The 22,365-nt window shown below is 36.8% G+C and overlaps 1 protein-coding gene across 1 annotated transcript in view; it reads left to right on the forward strand.

The window, feature by feature from the left end:
• The window catches only part of MYCBP2 (MYC binding protein 2), a 213,475-nt gene that overhangs the window by 188,765 nt on the left and 2,345 nt on the right, over window positions 1–22,365 (forward strand). The window contains exons 70-84 of the mRNA XM_086620176.1: window positions 883–1,122; window positions 1,261–1,359; window positions 2,349–2,429; window positions 3,294–3,560; window positions 6,424–6,707; window positions 7,015–7,111; window positions 9,768–9,887; window positions 11,652–11,753; window positions 13,023–13,151; window positions 15,614–15,746; window positions 16,024–16,127; window positions 17,945–18,133; window positions 18,630–18,737; window positions 19,778–19,987; window positions 22,146–22,253. Coding sequence (XP_086476302.1) covers window positions 883–1,122; window positions 1,261–1,359; window positions 2,349–2,429; window positions 3,294–3,560; window positions 6,424–6,707; window positions 7,015–7,111; window positions 9,768–9,887; window positions 11,652–11,753; window positions 13,023–13,151; window positions 15,614–15,746; window positions 16,024–16,127; window positions 17,945–18,133; window positions 18,630–18,737; window positions 19,778–19,987; window positions 22,146–22,253 — 2,271 coding nt within the window. The remainder of the gene's footprint in view (window positions 1–882; window positions 1,123–1,260; window positions 1,360–2,348; window positions 2,430–3,293; window positions 3,561–6,423; window positions 6,708–7,014; window positions 7,112–9,767; window positions 9,888–11,651; window positions 11,754–13,022; window positions 13,152–15,613; window positions 15,747–16,023; window positions 16,128–17,944; window positions 18,134–18,629; window positions 18,738–19,777; window positions 19,988–22,145; window positions 22,254–22,365) is intronic.

A 22,365-nucleotide genomic window follows, 5' to 3' on the forward strand; every position in this document is an offset into this window, starting at 1 on the left:
CTCTAACAGGTTTTTCATCTTCGAAAGCGCCCACATACTATACCCTAACTCATGCATATCGTCTTATGGTATTTAAAAAAATAAAAAAGTCGATCTTGTCTGCTGCAGCACAGTTCAATGCAGACACTGAGAATTAATGTAGAAATGGGAAAGAAGAAATATTAGCTTGACTATAAATGAGCCTATGTCTGTAAGAAAGGGCTCACTTGGCTTGGGCCAAGCGTAACTTAGACCCACTCAGGTTGCTCTGTGCAATGATGTGAGGCACTGCACCCCATTGGGTTTTGGCTTCTGGTTTAAAGCATATAACATTGTTTATGTTTTGGGGTTTTTTTTTAATATTTATTTTAAAATAAACTTAATTCAATACAGTTCATCTGTATTTTTTACAATTATTAAGTCCTGCATCTCTTGATAAGGATATCAGACATTGACTTCCACAGACTTACCATTGCTTTGGCAGGGGTTTATGTGAATAGGGATGAAATAACTTAACTTCTGATAATTGTGTGTTATATTTTTAGTTAAATTATGGTGCCTTTTTTTTAATTAAAAGTAGCGAGCAAATATTAGTTCAAAGTGGTTTTTTGAATATGTGAAGTGTTGCTTAGAGGATAAAAGGAATAGATTGGCTCCTACTTCTAATAGACTTTAAAGACAAAAAATAAATGGCTATATGTCTCTTTTTTGAGGTTTTTTTTATTATCTGAATTCATGCGTTTGAATGTCTTCTATAATTAAACTTAGTCTTACTGCTCAGGATGAAAATTTCATAGAAAATATTGTATTGGTTCCAGTGATAAATGATGGGTTTGTTTTGGAGTTAGGTGACTTTTTGTTTGATGTAATGTCGGTTCCCATCTTTATATTCCTGTTTAACAGGTAGACTTGGATTCAAGACATATTGGCTGGGTAACAAGTGAACTTCCTGGGGGTGATAATCACATCATCAAAATTGAATTGAAGGGTCCAGAGAACACACTAAGAGTTCGACAAGTGAAAATTCTTGGATGGAAAGACGGTGAAAGCATTAAAATAGCAGGCCAGATTTCTGCAAGTGTTGCTCAACAAAGAAACTGTGAATCTGAGACACTGCGAGTATTCCGACTTATTACATCCCAGGTGGGTTTTTAATGATGTGTTGTACAGGGAAAGTTACTATAAATTGTAGACTTTCAGTGTTTTATGTTTTAATGTAAAATGTCACATCTACACAAGTTTGTCTTTGAGATAAGCTAATTGTCTCTGTCTGTCTTCTAGGTATTCGGAAAACTCATCTCTGGAGATGCTGAGCCAACCCCAGAACAAGAAGAAAAAGCACTGTTATCTTCCCCAGAAGGAGAAGAAAAAGTACACAATGTATTTATTTGTATTCCGTCAATAATACTTTGCTGAAAAAATAATCGAGGATGATTTCTAGTATTTGTCCTATGTCTTATGCTACATAATTTTCAGATCAAAACAGAAGAAAAATGTCACAATTGCTTATTTTTCTAAATTATCATTGGTTTTTTAATTAGCAAATTATAGTTGGAGCATAGGTGTTTAATGGAAACATCATAGCAATGGTGGTGGAAATTATGTTCAACAATTGCAGAAGTAGTTAGCACCTGTGGTAATGGTCAACCTTGAAAGTCCTTCTTGCCTATTATCTTGTGCCTTGAGAGGGGCTCTGCTGATGTTTAGAGAAAAAATTGTAAGAAACCGCACTAGTATCCTTTTACCTAGTATACTGTCCTGTCTTCCAGCGAGGATTAGTTTAAGAAGTGTTCCTGAAAAGGTCACTGGATTTGGACCGTCATGTTTAATAGCCAAAACTAGACTGTCCTCAATTAAAGTAATTTTGTTTTTCAGATGATGCATGTTTTTTTTTTCTACCCAGTACTTTGTGGCAATAAGTTCCATGACTTGAATTACTCATTTTGTAAAAGTGTATTTTTCTCACACCTTCTGTGTGGTAACTTAATTGTGTGTTCCCTGTTTCTTTTATTGTGAAATATATAAACTGAAAAGTATATTCTGTGCACTGTTTTACAAAAACCTAATCAGTGATTGTATTAAGCTACGTGAAGCAGCTGAATCTCGGATAATTATACTTCACTTGTTTTGCTTATTGATTATTTTATTTAATGCTCAAATTTCCTCTTATAAAGAGAAGGTAAGTAAATGCATCTCAGAGAAATGTATTGACCATAGTTAAATTGACCTTGCTTATATATCTTATTTTCTGTAACAAAAAGCTACAAACTTTTAGAACAAAGCTTGTTGATCTTCCATGTTAATTGCTGCAGTAATTAGGAAATGTTCTTGAAGCTCTTGGTCTAACATTAAATATGTTTTTTATGAAGGCAACATCAGATGCAGACCTGAAGGAGCACATGGTAGGGATCATATTCAGCCGGAGCAAACTGACGAATTTGCAGAAGCAGGTTTGTTGATTCTGAAACGCTTTGAGGATTAAATGTTTGTGTATTGTAATAAATATGCTCATTTTCAGTGAACATAATACCTTTCACTTTACACTTTCAGATCTTCTGTTGTTCTTTGTAATCAAATTTTGGGTTACATTTTAAATAGTGTGTGTGTGCATTTTATAGGGAAAATCTGCTGAAATTGACCCTGAAAAAAAAAGTTTAAAAGGATAAAAACTCGATCCTATTAGACTCAATTTAAAAGGAAAAGCTTTAGAATTGAGTTGTAAATGGTATTCATGCTTGCTGATAATAATAGCATAACAGTAGACCCTCTGAAATTTCTAGAAGTTCAGTAACAGAGTTTAGATTCATAGTTTTACACGTATGTTCTCACCATTTCTATCATCAAAAAGTATTTAAGTTTGATAAAATTTAATCCTCAAAAGGTAATCAGTACATAGATTATTAAATTATTCTTTCTTGCAGTCAATGAAGTTTGCATTTGTGGTTTCTTAATTATCTTTGTTTTTCTTAACATAAAGCAATAGAGCATGTTTTTTCTTTTGAATACCTATTTTTTTGAAATATACCAAGGCCTCTTTTATGTTATCTTTATTACACTTTTTCAATTTTCAAAAATCAATATGAGCAAATTCAGTACTAAATCTAATTCTTAATTTTAAAGAATTTAATCTATACTTTAAATTTGAATCTAAATTTTATTCTTCATTTGAATTTATGTTGAAAGGTAATTTAAGCACAGGCTAAACTTCACAGGCTTTCCATTTTAGTATTGTTGCGAAGGTGCATAAAACACAACCTCTTTCACTTTCTAAAAGTTTTTAAGAGTTGCTATGTATTTGGATTGTGTTTGGACAGGTATGTGCTCATATAGTCCAGGCCATACGAATGGAAGCAACCCGTGTGCGTGAAGAGTGGGAGCATGCCATCTCCAGCAAAGAGAACGCCAACTCGCAGCCCAACGATGAGGATGCTTCTTCTGACGCTTATTGCTTCGAGCTGCTGTCAATGGTTCTGGCACTGAGTGGTTCCAATGTAGGCCGGCAGTATCTGGCTCAGCAGCTGACTCTGCTCCAGGATCTCTTCTCGTTACTACACACTGCTTCTCCCAGGGTGCAGAGACAGGTCAGTGCCAACTGTTCCTCGTCTATCATGACATTCCTAGAAAAAAGCCATTAGAATCCTATAGTTGTGTGTGTGATAGTATAATACATATTTGAACTTACTTTTTTGTGAAATGTAATTTTGTGGCTTTGCTTCAGAAATGTTTTCCCAATCATACTAAGATCATCCCTATATTCCACATAGGGAATAACTGTAAATAAAGCAACTCATTTTTTATTGCAATCGTGAGAAGAGGGCAAATAGAAATTAATGAACATTTAAAAACAAATTGCAGAATCTCTTTTTGGTATTTAAGTGTCAGGTTTTTGATTATTTTTTTTCCCCCAATTCTTAAATGGGGTTAAAATTCCAAAATTTTATGTGTTTGATATATAAATACATATATACTCCAGCACTATGACAATTTGAATCTTTAAAACTACTTGTAGGAAGCACAAACCGTGTTGAAGGCTACAGTTACAAAATTAAGACAAACTCCCTTTTGAGTAACTTTGTAATACTTTGTCTCCAAGAGGTAAAACTGAGGTGTAGGAACTCAAAATTACTTAATTAACACTTATGACATCAAGTACCTACATCAGCATGCTATTCTGAAATGCCTTTGAATAATACCATTCTTCACCTTTCTTGTCCTTCCGCTGGAAGATTTTGAATAGGGCAGGATAAATTGCTTTCTCGAACCATAATCAAAGGGATGTACAGTTTGCTTGGCAGGGGATGTTGCCAAAATAAAGTAGGATGCACAAGAGCAATTAGTCATTTTCTGTGTCCTAATGGGTGTCTTATGTAAGCACCTGGCCTTCATTTTGGAGTCATGTTGCCAGGGATTCTTCAGTGAATCAGACTCCACAGTAGCCCAACTGATCATGTTTTCAACACAGTCATCCATGTCCTGTTACGTATGTTCGATTTGTCAGGTGTTTCCTTTCTATCACAATGACTAAGAATTCTCTTTTTTAAGATGAAGGTTCAGATTCCAAAGTTGGCACTGCCTTGTGACTGGCAGTACTTAAATTTAGACCAGTGTTATGTATTACATTCCAAAAAAGACACTGCTTAAAGTTCACATATTGCATTTATCTATTTATAAAGGACAGCATCGTCCAGAATTACTACGTATATTTGCAAGAACCAGAGATGCTCCTTTTAAATGTCAGAGCTGTTAATTTCCCATTTCTCCAATGTGTGAAGTTTAAAAACTGGTTGGTTTGTTTGTTTATTGCAAATAATACTGTATTAAAAAACAGTTACGTTTTCAGGTGTAGAAGGAAACTAGTGAGGTGACTGCTTGTTTTCTAGTAAGATCTCATACTACTTCATTGTGGGGAAAGAATCTGAGAGAGCTCCACAGTTACCCCCCGTTTATATGTGCAGCATATGCTGCAAATGTTGGTAAACATTTGCATGATTTGAGGAGGCCATAGTTAATTCTTGCCCTCTTAATATCGTGTTTGACCTCGAGGCACAGTGACAGCTAGAATTATGGGACAACTAATGACTGTCTTGCTAAAATATCATAACAGAGGAAGCAGAGGCTTCACAGGTTGAGATTAGACTTTGAATAAGTACAGCATGGTTGAAATGTCTGTCAAATCCGAAATGCAGTGTTGTTTTCCCAGAGTATCCCATATTATACGTATAAAATGCACATATAGCCTGTATCAGTAAGATGAGAGGTTTTTAATTAGCAGTGTCTGTTACTGATCTGGGATGAGTCCTTAGGATCTTTGTCTTACACTCAGGCTACAAGTGTAGTAGTGTGGAACTAGACAGCTCCTTTCTACTCGTGATATTCTCAGATAGAGCTTTAATATCTGTTTCTTTCTGAACTTGAATGTTGTCTATGTATTTATATGCATATAATATAATATAAATATGTAGACAGATAAAATTCTTGCTTTAGTACAGTTAATACACTAGCTTCTTGTTGCTAGCTGATATGCCTTCTCTAGATGGATTTTTAGTTCCTGTTTCAGAAGTTTTTTTGCGTCTTACTCACTACTTTTCTTAATTTTCTGAACTCTTACAATGTCACATCTCAACTTGCCTGGAGGCAGATAACGCCCTGCTCAGTAATTCTGATATATTGTAGCTGTGCAAAATACTGGTTTATTCTCAAATTGTGAACAATTTTTCATGAGAACATTGAAGGCTTGAGAAATGGTATACGAAATTTTAACTCCTTAAGCTTTCATACGTCCTGATTTGGACCAAGTTTTGCATGATATTTCCATTTCAACCCCATTTCCACCAGCTGGTAAGGTTGAAGCATATTATTTCAAGACAACTCCTGTCAGATGCAGAGCAATTGGCACAGATTTCCTTTTGAAAAAATGCCAGTTAGAGTATCACAAGAAAAACTAAAGGAGGGGGAAAAGAGTATTGTGATTCTCAGTACCTTAAGACAAGTACTTTGCTTTCAGAAGTCTAAAGTATCTGTAACAGTTCTATCACAAAGTTTCTGACATCTAAATATTATATCTGAAGTTGCATATCTAAAGATTATATGCAAAGTAGGTAACACGTCTGTAATGTGAAAGCAAATCAGAGTTGTGTGAACGTCTGTATCACTGGTATCCGAAGTCCAGTACCAAGCATATTTGTATTATTATATGAAGACCAAGTATTGTTTGAGTGAGATTGGTTCTGGACTCTTAGGCCTTGTCTCACTGATGTATTAATAAATACTTCAAAGCAAGGTAGAAACCTTACCTAATTTCTTACAGGTGTAATTTAAGTACAGAAACTTAATTCAGTACTTCCTACTGAAATAACTTGTGAAGAAGAGGAGAGGCTTTTTTGATTTTGCTTGAAAACTCCAGCTGTTTGGGTAAGAATTGTGGTGTTCTGATTTTTTCTACAGGTAACATCGTTACTAAGACGTGTATTGCCCGAGGTAACCCCTAGTCGCCTGGCAAGTATTATAGGAGTGAAGTCTCTTCCACCAGCAGATATAAGTGATATCATTCACTCAACAGAAAAAGGAGATTGGAATAAACTAGGTATCTTAGACATGTTTTTAGGATGCATTGCCAAAGCTCTCACTGTACAGCTAAAAGCCAAAGGAACTACTATAACAGGGACAGCTGGCACTACTGCAGGCAAAGGAGTTACTACAGTCACGCTTCCAATGATCTTCAATTCCAGGTTTGTTTAAAAATACGTATATATTCTCAAGCTAAAGGCACAAAATAATTACTTTCTTTGAAGTCAATTATGTTGTCTTTTATAATCTTTATTTTATAAACAGAAAGAATTGGATAACACTTGGACAGTATAAGTCATGTTATTAGTGAGTTTGATTAAAAAAAAAAAAAAAAAGACAAAACAAAAAACTCCAAAAAACCCACCAGCTACCATATGCTGAATATGTGCACTATTTCTTTGTGGTGGATTTTGACAAATAGTAACTAATTACTTGGATTAATTTCATGTATTATGACATCCTTTCCAGCTACATTCGGCGAGGTGAAAGCCATTGGTGGATGAAGGGTTCAACACCTACACAGATCTCAGAGATCATTATTAAACTCATTAAAGACATGGCAGCAGTAAGTTTCTATCCTTTAAATATTCAAATATTTCTGATAATGAAGAGTATATTTTTTCATTACTTTCTATTGCAGTTAATACTGGGTTGAGCTGTTAAATGTGAGTTGGTCTCAAGAAGAAAAACGTACGGTATTCTGGGTAGAGTCTAGGCCTAGGAGCGGTAGGAACTGCTAAACAGAAATCCAGTGTTGAAATAAGCTTTTAAATAAGTCACTCTCACCAGAAATGTAAGAAGTAAACAATAATTATGTGTCATTTTCTACATTATTAGAAGACTAGATTAAGTCTTGAGAACTCAAAACTCCAATTGAAAAGCAAAAAGTGTCTGTGGAGTAAGATAATAGTGTTGTTTTCATGGAACTGTATGTATATTTTATGTTTGGAGTTTCTGATTAAGATTGCATGTTAAGATTGACTTCTTTCAGTCTTGCTGACGTCTACGTTTATAGTTGTTTATTACTTTAACCATCTGAAATTTTCCATAGTTGTATCTGCTTCAGGCAAGTTTTTTTGGCAGAAAAAAATCATGAAAAGTGATTCAGCTTTCTCCCAGAAACAATATTGGCAAAAAAAAATAGGTTTTGTATATGTTTAATGGAAAGGACTTTACTTGGGAGGTTGGTTTTGTTTTCCTTAATTCTGTGCCTATTTCAGTGAGATGCTCTAAATGACCTAGATTTTCCTCTGTGATTACCCTTTGAAAGCTGTCTCAGTATGTTCAGCTTAAGAGTCCGATTTTATAAACATTCACTGTTCTTAGACTAAGGACATCCTTTCTCAAAGTTGCTGAAGCTGGATGGGAATTCACTGCAATTGCTACTGCTGATTCTGACCACAAGATTTCAGAATCTCACAATTCATCTTTAGTTAGGAGCTAGAATTAAAGCGTCTCATCCTTCATCACTCGATTTGGAATGAATAAGTAACTACTTATTACAAAAAAGAAAGCAATCAAGTGAGTTAGATAAAGTGTAGTCCTCTTAGATGTGATTTCAGTAGATTCTGAATTGCTTGTTTAAAGTGTAGCAGCTCCTAGAGGAATATTTGGGACAGAGTTTACTCTAAAGTACTCAGTAGCCAAACAGTAAGGACTCTTCTCTCTTCTTGTGTGAAAAAGAGACCTGAACTTTATTTCTTTTCATTCTAGATGAGGGAGACTTGACAGGCCATTCAAGGGTGGGAGTAGTAACACTGCTTAATTAGGCTTTGTAAGGGACCTCTGTAGCTTAGGCACGCTCAAAACTTGTTTGGAGGTTCAGCCCTGTTACCCAAAAGAAAGCGGAGGAATAGAGGAGTCCTAGTTCAAAAACCTTTCTTTGAGGCTTTTTAGAGCTGCTAATTATCAGTAGGGTGACATCAGTCTTACTAGCCACTTTATAAGAGTTACAAACATCATAGAATCATTGAATGGTTTGGGTTGGAAGAGACCTCAAAGATCATCTAGTTCCAACCCTCCTGCCATGGGCAGGGAAACCCTCCACTACACCAGGTTGCCCGATGATTCCTTTCACTTAACTTTGTCAACATGTGCAGTGTGTAGGTACCTACATCTCAGTTCATCACTGTAGCTTCCTTTTTAGAGTCCAATGAGTCTCCGCTATTTCTGTTTTCTTTAGCATGAGGTTTAGAAATTTAGAGATTACATTAAGAATTTAAGGATTCAGTAGTCTCTGAATGGTGAACTTCAGTGTATGAGTCAGTTGGTTTGGAAAGTATGCTATATCACAGAATCACAGAATGTTAGGGATTGGAAGGGACCTCAAAGGATCATCTAGTCCAATCCCCCTGCCGGAGCAGGACCACCTAGATTAGATCACACAAGAACGCGTCCAGGCGTTCCACAACCACAACCTCTCTGGGCAGCCTGTTCCAGTGTTCTGTTACCCTTACTGGGAAGAAGTTCTTCCTCATGTTTAAGCGGAACCTCCTATGTTCCGGCTTATATCCATTGCCCCTTGTCCTGTTATTGGATGCCAGTGAGAAGAGCCTGGCTCCATCCTCATGACAGTCACCCTTTACATATTTATAAACATTCATGAGGCTCCCCCTCAGTCTCCTCTTCTCCAAGCTAAAGAGACCCAGCTCCCTCAGCCTTTCCTCATGAGGGAGATGCTCCACTCCCTTAATCATCTTTGTGGCCCTATGCTTGCCTATCCCTATGTTTGCCTTTGTATCCCTATGTGGGAACTATGCTATAGTTCTGATGTCTCCTGTGTACTCCTCTTTATTTCTTTCAAATACAGAAACTGTGGAGAGTATTCAGGAAGGCGGAGCTAGGCGAGTGAAGCTGATTTCTCTGGGAACTCACTGTAATCTGTGTGTCATTCACAATCATTTATTTGCTCCAGCTCTGCATCTTTCTTTCTCTGGAGGAGAAGATTTAGGAATATGCCCTTTCATTCTTCAAATTGTATCCTCTCTACCTATTCCAAGTTAGTTATTCCAATAGTTGCTCAGATACTACCTGAGTATTTGAGGGCTAATTTTTACCAGATCTGTCTGACTGGAAAGCACCTGATTTGTCAGTCATCCCTTACTTCCTCTTTTTTCTACTCTAACTTGAGATCCTAAACTGATGTTGCTTGTAGCAGTTTTTATTACAATTTTAGTTGTTCTTAATAAAAGCTGTAATAAATTGAGTTTCCTCTTTAACAGGGTCATCTGTCAGAAGCTTGGTCCCGTGTGACAAAGAATGCTATTGCTGAAACTATCATAGCTCTGACCAAAATGGAAGAAGAATACAGATCACCAGTGAGGTGCATTGCAACAACCAGAGTAAGAACTTTACTAAACTTAACATTAGTTCATTGTACAAGTGCAGTAGGAGCCCATCCAAAAGCCTTCCTATGTTTTAGAAAAAACTTCCTTATACAGGTTGTTGCAGGAAACAATGCATACAGTATACAGTTTATATTTTCCAAATCTAGCTGTGTGCATAAAGGACAAGTATCCTAACTAAGGCAATCACTGTTTGTCCCAGTAAAAGTCTTACTCTTTCTGTCACAGCAGATTGAGTTTTCTTCTTTGTGGCAGAAATAGACCAGTAAAAACTGAAATGTGATTAAATATGCATCTTGGGTGCCTCCCAAATAATGAAGAATAAGTGTTATGCTTATACATTTAGGTTTTATCCTTGAGGTAATTCTGCTTTAAGTTTGTGACACTTGCCTTTTACTAAATTTATGAGATCATCTTTGTGGAAAATTGCACAATATGTATTAGCTGTCTTTTTTCCAGCTCTCTACATGATTATTGTAAGTGGTTTGACTGATAGGTCATCAGCTGCCACATCTCAAGGTTATTATGAAAATACTCAGTACCAAACATTCTCTAGGACAATTAAACTAAGCTTCACCCACATTTTAGACTCAAAATGAAAAATCTTTTGCTGATTCCTTTATTATTTACCTGAGATGTGCTTTTTTTCTTTGTCTTTACTTATTCCTTGACTCTCTTCTACAAAATGGGGCTAACTTAACATTAACAGGTTGCTCAAAATACCTTGAAAAGCACACTTGTAAATTATTACATTTCTACTATCTTAGAGAATACAGATTTTGGGTTCTCAAGTATAATAATTATACGTAAAAGAAGAGGTTTGCAATGGTTACAAGCATTTGACACACATGTTGCTTTCCATCTAAAAAGGCTGTGCCAGTTGTCCTTTTCATCCCTTTACTCTTATATTCTCTGCTATTTGAAGACATGGTCTCAGAGTACCACCAGCTCCTGCTGTCACTGCGTTAGTTTAATTGCGTCTCAGAGGAGCCCTGAACATCAGCCCAGCTCGCCTTGGGAATGAACTTAGTTCTGTCATGGAGGTGTGCATTTCTGAGAGGAATCCAATAGAGTTTTTCAATTAAAGCCATTTTGTTCAAAACAAATTTTTGAACTAAAACTATTGCAGCAGTTGTCAAGTGCATTTCAGTTTAGGCTGAAGACCTACCGACAAATTATCCTCCTGTAGCTTATCTCTTCAGGATTTCACTGTAGTCAATAGAGGAGAAGAGAGAAAAGTTTTCTTTGACGAATAGCTAGCTCAGAACCCTTTTCTAGGTGATCTCAAATGCCCTGTACAGTGACGAGAGAACATAGGGAAACCAATCTCACTGAGCTAAAGTTTTGTTGTTTTGGGTTTTTTTCATCAGTCTTTGTCCTTGACTTTCTTCTTCTCCTCCAAAGCCTGCAATGATTGGGAGTGATATGCAAGTCTGTATTTGTCACATTTTTCTACAACATACTCTGATTGATCTTTCTTCACTGTTTCTCTCTTGTGTGCTAACTACTGTATTTATGACCATAAAGTGACATACTGGAAATAAACAAAGTAGTTCCCAAAAGTTCATTAAGTTTTACTGTGTGCTTGACTTCTTTTGAAAAATAAAAAAAACTTGCATTGTTTGGGCAGAATTCAGCTAATGATGATACAGTTTGCAGGTAACAGTGACGTTCTTGTCTGCCAGAGTTTATATTTTTAGTATTTGGGATTATTTTTATATATATTTCTAAACCATTTAATTCTACTTTGCCTTTCAATAGCTATGGCTGGCCTTAGCATCCCTCTGTGTACTTGATCAGGATCATGTTGATAGACTGTCCTCAGGAAGATGGATGGGAAAGGACGGACAACAGAAACAGATGGTGAGACTAAAAAGTGTATCTTTTTGTGTTTATTTTGATTTATTTGGTAGTCAATGAATTTAGAAGAATGATATGGAAAGGTAGACTTGGCCTAACCTTATTCCTCCCTATTGTCCCCAGTGGAGATTGTACATACATATTTGAAGTATTTGTGTTCTAGGCAAGCACTATTCAGCAAACAAAAATTCCAACTTAAACAATAAGGTAGCGATTCTACTGGTATTCAGGATGGAGCAAGGCCTTCCTGCAGGATGGATTTTTGAGAGAAGATTGACTCAGTTAACATGACACCCTCTGTCAGAGCTTTTTTCTTTCTGTCTGGATTTCTGTCACATAAGAAAGTCAATTCTTTTGTGTTCCTCAATAACTTATTCTCTGTAATTTAGCTTTCTCTTCCCCATCTTAGTAGAGAGTGTTTACCCCAAAGAGACAGAAACTCTTTCTAACTGGATTTAGTAAAGCTACTGTTTACCCAGATGATTTACAAATTAAGTATGAAATATGATGGATTAATTGAGTTTCTGTCTATATTTTTCATCATCACAAAAAGCTTATGATTTTTTAAACACGAATCTGGAAAGAGAAAAATAATGGAACTGGTCTCTTTATAACTTGGTTAGGTGGGTCCCTGCAGGAGGCAAGAAATATTGTGCCTTCCTGCTAGCAACTGAGGATGCTTAGAGCAAAGAAGCCTCCAAAGCATAGGAGGCTTTAGTGTAGGTAGAAAGAGAACACAGAAGACACAGAGCTGCTGCAGCAGTGAGGACTAAAACTCTGCTGAGAAAGAAGCAGAAACAAAGGTTTTATGAGGTGATTAAGTAAGTCAAGGAACTTCTATAGAGCTTTGGAAATGTCAGAGATACAGCCAAGACATAATTTAGCAGGGATACAAGCTGCTGAACCCAGCCTGAAGTTCCCCAATCCTGTTATATACCAGAATATTCAAATGTTGAGGTGTACTGCGTCCCTCCACTACCAGGACTGCTGTTGAAAGGATTCTTTTCTAAGTTAATTCTGTTCGCTACATCACGCAAAATATAAGATGAATATCAGAAGAACTGATATAGTAAACTGGGGCTTTTTGTGCCCGTGAGTAATTGTTTAGATACTGATTATTCTAAAGATACAATAATAGTCTAAACAAGCTCTTTATACCCCCTTATTAATTTGGAGGGGATGACTAGAATAAATGATAGAGAATAAAAACTGAAAGGATATGAGGGATTTAACAGAGAGAATTATTTCATGCTTTTTCTTAATTTTTTTCAGCCAATGTGTGATAACCATGATGATGGTGAAACTGCCGCAATCATTTTATGTAATGTCTGTGGGAATTTGTGTACGGATTGTGACCGATTCCTTCACCTCCATCGACGAACAAAAACTCACCAGAGACAGGTAGAGTATACATGACATCATGTTGTACGCACTGCATGCGTTGTGTGCATTTCCCAATTAATATGTAAGCAAAAGGCAGCAGCAGAAACCAAATCTGAAAAGGTATTTTCTTTTATGTTTGAGATGGCATAGATAAGCTTCCATTTAATTGGTTTTAGTTGTTTTTAGTTAAATTCTCTTGTCCTTTATCTTTTGAAGAAGATTGGAAAATCATGCAGCAGTCTGTAATTCTAACTCTTCTGCTACATCAGCATTCTTCTCTTTTGTTCTAACATTGTTTAGGAACATTTTTTAGGAAAATCTAGGAACTGTATAGACTTTCTTTAAGTGTACATTGGTTCTTTACTCCTGCGAAATTGTACGTCCTTTACTACTTCTGTCATATAAGTCAGTGCTTGTCAACCCCTCCGTTTTTAATCTGTATATGTTTTTTAATATCCAGGAAGACCACTTGACAGCAAATATTCCTACTGGTTCCCTTATGTTGGTCTTCTACTTTTCAGTATTCCTCCAGCTCTCACTGTCTTTTCACAGAGAAATATGTTGTCATATCCATAAGCTTGAAAACTTCCTGATTTCTTTTGGGTTTGTTTTTAGGATTGAAACATCTTTCTTCTTTGACTTACCTAGATGAGTTTTTACAAATTGCTTTTTACTCTGCTGATTAGTGTTCTTTTGCGTTTTTCTCTTATCATCTTCATCTCTATACCTGAAAGTACATTCTCCTTGGAATGTTTCTTTTTCTTATTGAAATTAATGTTGAAGATGCCTTTACTTCTGAAACTACTGAACACTTCCTCTTCTTGACACTCTCTTTTGTGGTTTTTTGTGGTCCTTTATTTTCCCCCTGACTACCTACGTTTGTACAAAGGCTAACATAATATACTTCATTAATAAGGTTAATTCAAAGGAAATCATTCTTCTCCCTCTCCTAGAGTGCATCTAATTCACTTTTTAGTTAGGATCAGGAATGAGCTTTTGAAGCAGATCTCCTTGTCTCCTTACCGTGCTTTGATTTGTGTTATAAAGTGGCCTTAGGGTGCATGAACTGGATTCCTTTCAAGGGAAACTGAAAACAACAGAAAGAGATGCAGAGACACACTGCTAATGGTCATTCAGTGCCAGGGATCAGCTGGGCTACAGCACACATGATGTGAACTTTGGATCACTGGCACTGAGTGTCACTCTGCAGATCTCCTTGATGCCTCAGCATTTGCAGAAAAGACTCAGCCTGCACGTTCCACGTGGATCTGCTCTCTTCTATTTCTTAGCCAGAATCTTTGCAGTCTCCTTTGAAATTTTCCTGTTTTGTCATCTTAAAATGATAATTTTGTGTGTCTACTCTTCTGTCACAGCCCAGTCTAGTCTCATTTATTTCTCTGATTTCTCCTATGTAGCCTGTTCAGATTACAGTTGATAAAAAGTAAGTTCTTATCTCATAGAAGTCCTCACATCTCTCCTTTAATCTGTCCAAAATAGCTACCTATCAGATTTTCCTACTTCTTCTGAAAGCATGTTTAAACTTTTACTCTTTATTCAGCATCTTCACCTTTACATCTGTCATGCTAATCCCCTCAATTTAAATTTTAAATTCTGTCGTGTTCCCTGTCTCCTGTTTTCTGTTAGCTTTCTGCTTTTTGTCCAACTTTTGTCCTGCATACCTCTTTAATGTATTTTCTCTCCCTCCAAGAAAGGAAAGTTACTACAACCTGCTTATGCGTATCCTTTGTGAAGCAATTAGGGTTTTTTCCCCAATTCTAATAAGAATTAAAAAGTTTAAATTGAGTGTATACATCCATACCCAGGAAAATTCTAACTTTTATTGCATTGCAGGTGAAATGGATGAAAACAGAACTGCCTTCAAAATTTAGGAAAGGAGAAAAAGAAGAGACTGTATAAAGTCCACTAAGGATCCCATGCATTTTTTTTTATTTTGCAAAAATTTTCTATTTTCCTCATTGGAGTCAAAAGTATCCAATGTCTATTTATCTGAAAGTCAAAAATACTAGTATTACACATTTATATAATTGTTATTATGTAGTACATATTCTTAAGACCATAATTACCAATGTTGCTTTGATAAACTACTAGTGTAATTGTGTGAAGATATTTCCAATGTTATCTTGTGCTTTTAATTGACCGTGGCCTACTGGATGGGGGGAATAGTAGTTATGAAGTCCAAGCTCCATATTTTTAAAATAAGAAAAAATGTTTTGCAGGTCTCTTCTTAGCATTGCTGCACTATTGCATCCCAGACATGATAGCTCAAGTGTTAATCTTCTATGTTTTTATTTTTAAAACCACAAAATCTTCAATATGTACAAATTATGAAATGTGTTAAAAAAAATAGCTTGCAGTAGATAAACTCTGAAGAATCTATAAAAAACTGATGAAAATCCAAAGAGACAGTGGCAAAAATAATGTAGAGATGCTTATTATTATCTGTTTGGTTAACTTGACAGGTATTCAAAGAAGAGGAGGAAGCTATCAAAGTTGATCTGCATGAGGGTTGTGGTAGGACCAAACTTTTCTGGCTGATGGCATTAGCAGATTCTAAAACTATGAAGGCTATGGTGGAGTTCAGAGAACAGACAGGTAAAACACAGCTGTTTATTAATAGTTCTTTATCCTGATTACTTTTACCTTTTACATGAGCATTTGTCAAAAAACAACAAAAAAAACCCAACACCAACCTAGGGGGTTTCACCTGCTTTAGGGCAATATTTTTAATTTTTTAATTAAAGTAGATTGTGTAAGAATTGCTGTTTTTCTGGTTATTTTCCTTGATTATTTTTAGAAGTGTGATGTTAGAGTATCAATCTCTTATGTTTTATTACAACAATTTTTGGTTTGTTTACTTTTGCGGACCTAGGCAAACCGACCACCAGTAGTTCTGAAGCATGTCGTTTCTGTGGCTGTAGGAGTGGAACAGAATTATCAGCAGTGGGAAGCGTTTGTTCTGATACAGATTGCCAGGTGTGTAGTAATGAAATGTCCATTATCATGAATTACATAAATAGAAAGGACTGCAGGGTCAAATTGATTCCTTATTTTAAGTAAACCATGTTCATCCTTGTGGTCTGTTTTAAATTGGACATCTCACGAAAAGGTTTGAATATTGAATATTACACTGTAATTCAAATACTTCCAAGTTTGTAAATGTTTAGCTTAATTGCAGGCTACAAACACCAAGAGTCAACCAAAATACTGAGTAGTTTCATGATTATCTTCAGAAGTATCTCAAGTTTTGATAATGGCATTCCAAGTACAAGGTAAAACATACACTGTCAACATGAAGTCTAGTGTACTGGAAAGCTTGATAAAAGTAGTTTGCCTAGCAGTCTGTTCACTATGTGAGCACAGAACATTTAAGACTTGGCCAGATTTGTCAACTGTATCCGTGTCCTGAGTGTTTTTGTGCCCTATAGTACAACTATAATTGGCAGAGGGACAAATCCTAAGCAGTTTCTTATCCCGCCCTGTCTATTTCTGTTTGTGTGGCAAATTTATGGTCTTTTCTCCCATAATCTCTCAGCCTACTGAATATATTATATTATTGCTATATTAATTCCGTTCAATTCATTGTTAGCTTCTGGGCAACTTTTACAAGTTTTCTGCTTACTAGGGACAGGAGTTAGAGGTGGTTAAAATACCATTTCCACGTAGAAGTGCTTCATGCTGGTTAATGATCAGCTCATCACGTGTTCTTAAGAGTGAGTTACTTCGTACCTTTCCTGAAGGACCTAAATCTGCAGATATCTTAAAGGCTGTTAATACAGAGCAAGCAATGTTTATGCAGGAGGCACTTAACGTACAAAGGACACATGGAGGATTAAAGAATATTTGGCTCTATATTAAAATTGAATATTAAAATTTAAAAGTTACGGCTTCGTTATGCCATTGCTACTCAGGAGTAACGTAAGCAACGCAGGTACCAGTTTTACCTCAAGCACACTCGTGCAGTTTTTCCCAAGCACCTGCTGTAGCAGTAGACAACATGAATCGGGATTCTTTCATCTTAGTTTATTGCACGAACCAGCCAGCCTTCGAAAAGCGACACTGTATCAAACCGTTCCGTGGAGGGGGGGAAAAAAAAGTGAGAGCAGCCCTGAGGAGAAGGACTTGGGAGTACTGGTGGACGAGAAGCTCAATATGAGCCGGCAATGTGCTCTTGCGGCCCAGAAGGCCAACCGCGTCCTGGGCTGCATCAAGAGGAGTGTGGCCAGCAGGTCGAGGGAGGTGATTCTCCCCCTCTACTCTGCCCTCGTGAGACCTCACCTGGAGTACTGCGTCCAGTTCTGGAGCCCCCAACATAAGAAGGACATGGACCAGTTGGAGAGGGTCCAGAGGAGGGCCACGAAGATGATAAGAGGGCTGGAGCACCTCTCCTATGAGGACAGGCTGAAAGAGTTGGGGCTGTTCAGCCTGGAGAAGAGGAGGCTCCGGGGTGACCTTATAGCGGTCTTCCAGTACCTCAAGGGGGCCTACAGGAAAGATGGGGAGAGGCTATTCAGGAGGGCCAGTTGTGATAGGACAAGGGGTAATGGTTTTAAAATAGAGGGAGGTAGATTCAGATTGGATATTAGGAAAAAAATTTTTACCATGAGAGGTTGCCCAGAGAGGTGGTGGATGCTCCATCCCTGGAGATGTTCAAGGCCAGGTTGGACGAGGCCCTGAGCAACCTGATCTAGTTGGAGATATCCCTGTTCCTTGCAGGGGGGTTGGACTAGATGACCTTTGAAGGTCCCTTCCAGCCCTAACCATTCTATGATTCTATGATTCACTTTTCATAGGAGTATGCCAAAATTGCCTGCAGCAAGACCCACCCCTGCGGCCATCCATGCGGAGGCGTTAAGAACGAAGAGCACTGCTTGCCGTGCTTGCATGGCTGCGATAAGAACGCCACAAGTCTTAAACAAGATGCCGATGACATGTGCATGATCTGCTTTACTGAAGCACTTTCAGCAGCACCAGCTATCCAGGTTTATCTTTTTTAACCCCCTTTGAAGAGAATAGTATTATGGTTGTAACGTTAAGTGTGGAAGAAGCTACAATATAAAGTCCCTCAAATTACACTCTTAAAAATTTCAAAACGGACACCGTAACAGTACATAAGTTACCTAAAATGCTTTCTTTTTGTCTGGCATTACCGCTATTTCAAGAAAGCAGATTGTATCAATTTAGTTTGCTGTGTTTACTTTATTTAAAATATATTGTATTTTATAAAGGAGAAAATCAGCTGAGGTAATTAATGGATATATTTCATATATCCACTGGTGGTTTTGGAGTGGAAAGGTTATGATTTTAATGACCGTTTTATATTCTTTCTCTTTTTTAAGAAGAAAGCAGGGATCTTCTAGGATTTTAAGTAAATTGATTTTCAAATTGATGTATCTTGTCACTTAAAAGCAAATAACTACTTCTCTTTTAGTGGTTAATATAACTTTGGTGTTCACTTACGTGTGTTGTTTTCTAAAGCTGGACTGCAGCCACGTTTTCCATTTGCAATGCTGTCAACGAGTACTAGAAAACAGATGGCTTGGGCCCAGGATAACTTTTGGGTTTATGTCCTGTCCTATTTGCAAGGTAAATGAGCTATGTTGTTTACTGCCTAGGTCAAACAAGTTACCTAATACTGTCTTTGTTTTTCTCTTTTTTATCTTTTTTTTAATTATATGTTACAATATAGATTAGGTATACATCACTTGTTCCCTTAATTTCTCGTGTCACTAAAGAAAAGATTTCGTTGATGCATCTTTTTATCTTCCCCTGCTGTTCCCTGAAGTAAGGGTCCTCATAAAAAGAAAACATAATGCAGACATTACCTTAATGCTGTTTTTTTGTTAGCACCATCAGCTTCTAAATTCCCAATATTTGGGGACAGCTTGGGGAGGGAAGAAGTAATCTTAATGCACATTATCTGAAGCAGGAAACTTGGCTTCCCTATTTTACTAACCCCTTTTAAAGCTACTTTATTTTTCAGTATGAGGACAGAGCTGAAGAATAGATGCACTTAGTTCAGCTTAAATTAGTGATAATTCCTCTTGTACTCTACAAAATCAGAATTGTTGTAAACAAAAGCATATGATGGCTGCTGGGAAGGAGGGCACCTTAAAACCTTAGGAATATGAAATTTGTGAATGGTCAGCCATTTCTGCATGCTGTGTTTCTTCCTTCATGCTGTATTTTGGTAATTTGTGCCAATAGCTTGTGACTATGAAATGATAAAGACCTGGCATAGAGGACTGTCACTCATTATTCTTAATTGCTAAGCAGTAAGTCAAAAAGGACCAAAATTAGAGAAAAAGATACAATCAGAATATTCCTGTGCTGTGGTGAATATTTCTTGTACCCTTTACCATCCCTCTGTGGTTGTTTACAGTCTGTTGTAAGGGTTGATGATTTCATATAACAAAAGGCCATATAAAAAGCATCCCTGGTTACTATTTTTGCAGCAAATAAAGTATATGCTATATCAGCTATTTTTTGAAACATCCTAAGATGTTTCAATCTGAGCTCTTAGGATTTTATGACTTCCATTACGCTATTTGTGTATGACCACAATACAAATTATCACAGCTGTTGGAATAAAGATACAAGATATTTTAATCAGTTTTTTATTTCAGAACAAAATCAATCATACAGTATTAAAGGATTTGCTTGATCCAATCAAAGAACTCTATGAAGATGTAAGGAGAAAAGCGCTAATGAGATTGGAGTATGAAGGGTTGCACAAGAGTGAGGCCATCACAACACCAGGTGTTAGATTTTATAATGACCCAGCTGGCTTTGCTATGAACAGATATGCTTATTATGTTTGCTACAAGTGCAAAAAGGTATGACAATTAGTACTTTCTCAAATTAAATGTATGCTATTGTTTCAAAAGTAGTTTCTTAAAGAATGGAACATGTATTTAATATATTCTGTATGGAGTAGGAAAGCAGGAAAAGAAATTGTAAATCATAATTAAAAAACAAGTGTTGAGCAAACTAGATGTACAGTGTCTGATCTTGTAAAGCTCAAAAGTATATACAGTGCAGGTCAGAAACCAAAAGCACATTGAGGTGCTCGCCTTCTTAGAAGAATGTGCAGATGATGCTGTGTTAGAACACCAACCATCCCTTTGTCCCACTTCCAACTCACACTTTACGTGAACATTAAAATAGTATTACCATAGGTTTCATTCTGACTCTTGGAAATGGGAAGTTCCTCACTAAGATTCCACCTAAATATTACTTTTACCCAAGTTAGAGTTGATTGAAACTGCAATAAACTGTCTTTGGGGCAGAAAAATCACCACTACTGCAAGGCTGTTGGTGTGGTTTTCCCCAGTGGTAGTCCCAAAAGGTGGGAAGAGTCTTCTCTAATTTTGATTCACAATAGTGGAGTTGTTCAGGATGGGATAAGGAAACTCTGCCATCCTTAATTATGCCTAAGTTCAGATCTTAGCATCTTGAAAGCCTTTGAAGTGCAGCAGCTGTGGAGATGATGGCGAGATGTGTTAGAAGAATGAAAAAGAAGAAAGAGGAAACGTGTGGTCATATATGTACAGTTTTCTTCAGGTAGAGAATATGAGATTTATCCAGAAGACAAAAATCATGTACAAATAGCCTCTGATTCTCCCACCAGCAGAGAAAAGACAAACATTCTTTATCTCTGGTTAGAGAAATTTTGAACCCCTGAACACCCTCCCATTGCTTCTTTTATCTGAACCTGGTTTTAGCTCAAGCTAAGTTAGATTCAAGCCCATCTTGATCACATCTTTCTCCTTTTCCCTTAGGGGTGAATGGAATAAGGCAATTTCATGATAATTTTCAAGGGAAACTCCAATAATTTTTATGTTCAATGCACATATTTTGTTAAGTGTGCAAATTGGAAATTAGATGAGAAAGGAATGATTTCCCTTCCATATGCTAGAGAAAAACAGTAGTTAATCCCTCTAGCTCATTACTACACAGTTACTCAGTTCACTTTTGTTCCTGTCTCCCACAATTAATCAACTTTCATTCCTCATCCTTTAGCAACTTGTCTAGTGCCTTTTTTTGCCTCCCTTACAAAAATGCTTTTTATTATCTTTCTCCAGTTTTCATTCCTGTCCCTGTTTTTCGTGGTGCTTTCTTACTAGTTCTTAATGCTCATTTAGTTCAGTGTCTTTATTTCCCTCTTTTTCTTTCCATTATATCTCGTTATTCCCTTTCGTACTGTGTCCATACATCTGAAAGCAACATCTAGCTATCTAATTTCTAACTTGTTCCCTTCCTCCAGCACCTTTTCACCACAAACTACTACCTAATTCCCTGGCATACATTCCTTAGGACTTTCCCTTTTGTTTTAGTCTGCAGAGTTTGGGGAAGGTGGGCTGCTTAAATTTTTCCTTCCTCATAGTTGCCTTGAGACCACTTTCCCTTTTACATTCACTGCAAAACAGTGAGAATTGCAGAGAGCAAGAATTTTGTGCGTTGTCCAAGTAGTTAATAAGATGGTAACAAAGGAAGGGAGGAAGTTACTCTTCGCCTCATCTCTCTACTCCATGTGAAAACACTTCAGTATCTGAAGAAATTCATCAGAGTTGGCCATCTTACTTGGTGCATTTTTGTCCCCAGTGTGTCCTGGTAGAATAAGATAAGAAAATAGAATGAATTTGTAGAAAACAGCAAAATTCTAGTAATAAGGGATCCCACCTGAGCATAAAAACTGATAACTCCTTTTGGCTAGTAAAAATTCCTCCTGGTAGAATGTTTCTCTGCTGCCTTCAGCCTCAGTCCTGTCTTTCTGACATACAGTTCACAGAGCATCCAAATACTGCACAATTTTTGGTCTTGTTTATCCTGAGATTGAGAGATGTTGTCTTAGTGCCTCAAAAACCTGTATCTAGAGTCAGAGTGGAGACTACTGTAATGGCTGTTACTCACCGTTTTCCTCTTAAAAATTGATCTTGTTAAAATAATACTTGTCTCTGGTTTAATGTCCAATCGTTTCTATATAAAATTCAGGCATATTTTGGTGGTGAAGCTCGTTGTGATGCTGAGGCTGGACAAGGAGATGACTATGATCCGAGAGAGCTTATTTGTGGTGCATGCTCTGATGTTTCAAGGGCTCAGGTAAGCAAAGAACGTGTATTCCTGGTTTTATTTCATTCTGAAGCTCCAAATTCTTGAGCTGTACAGTAACTCAAAGTCATTTGTAATTCTATGTGTTGTATAATGTTAATAT

The sequence above is a fragment of the Tauraco erythrolophus genome, chromosome 1, assembly GCF_009769465.1.
Source record: "Tauraco erythrolophus isolate bTauEry1 chromosome 1, bTauEry1.pri, whole genome shotgun sequence".
Taxonomy (NCBI): Eukaryota; Metazoa; Chordata; class Aves; order Musophagiformes; family Musophagidae; genus Tauraco; species Tauraco erythrolophus.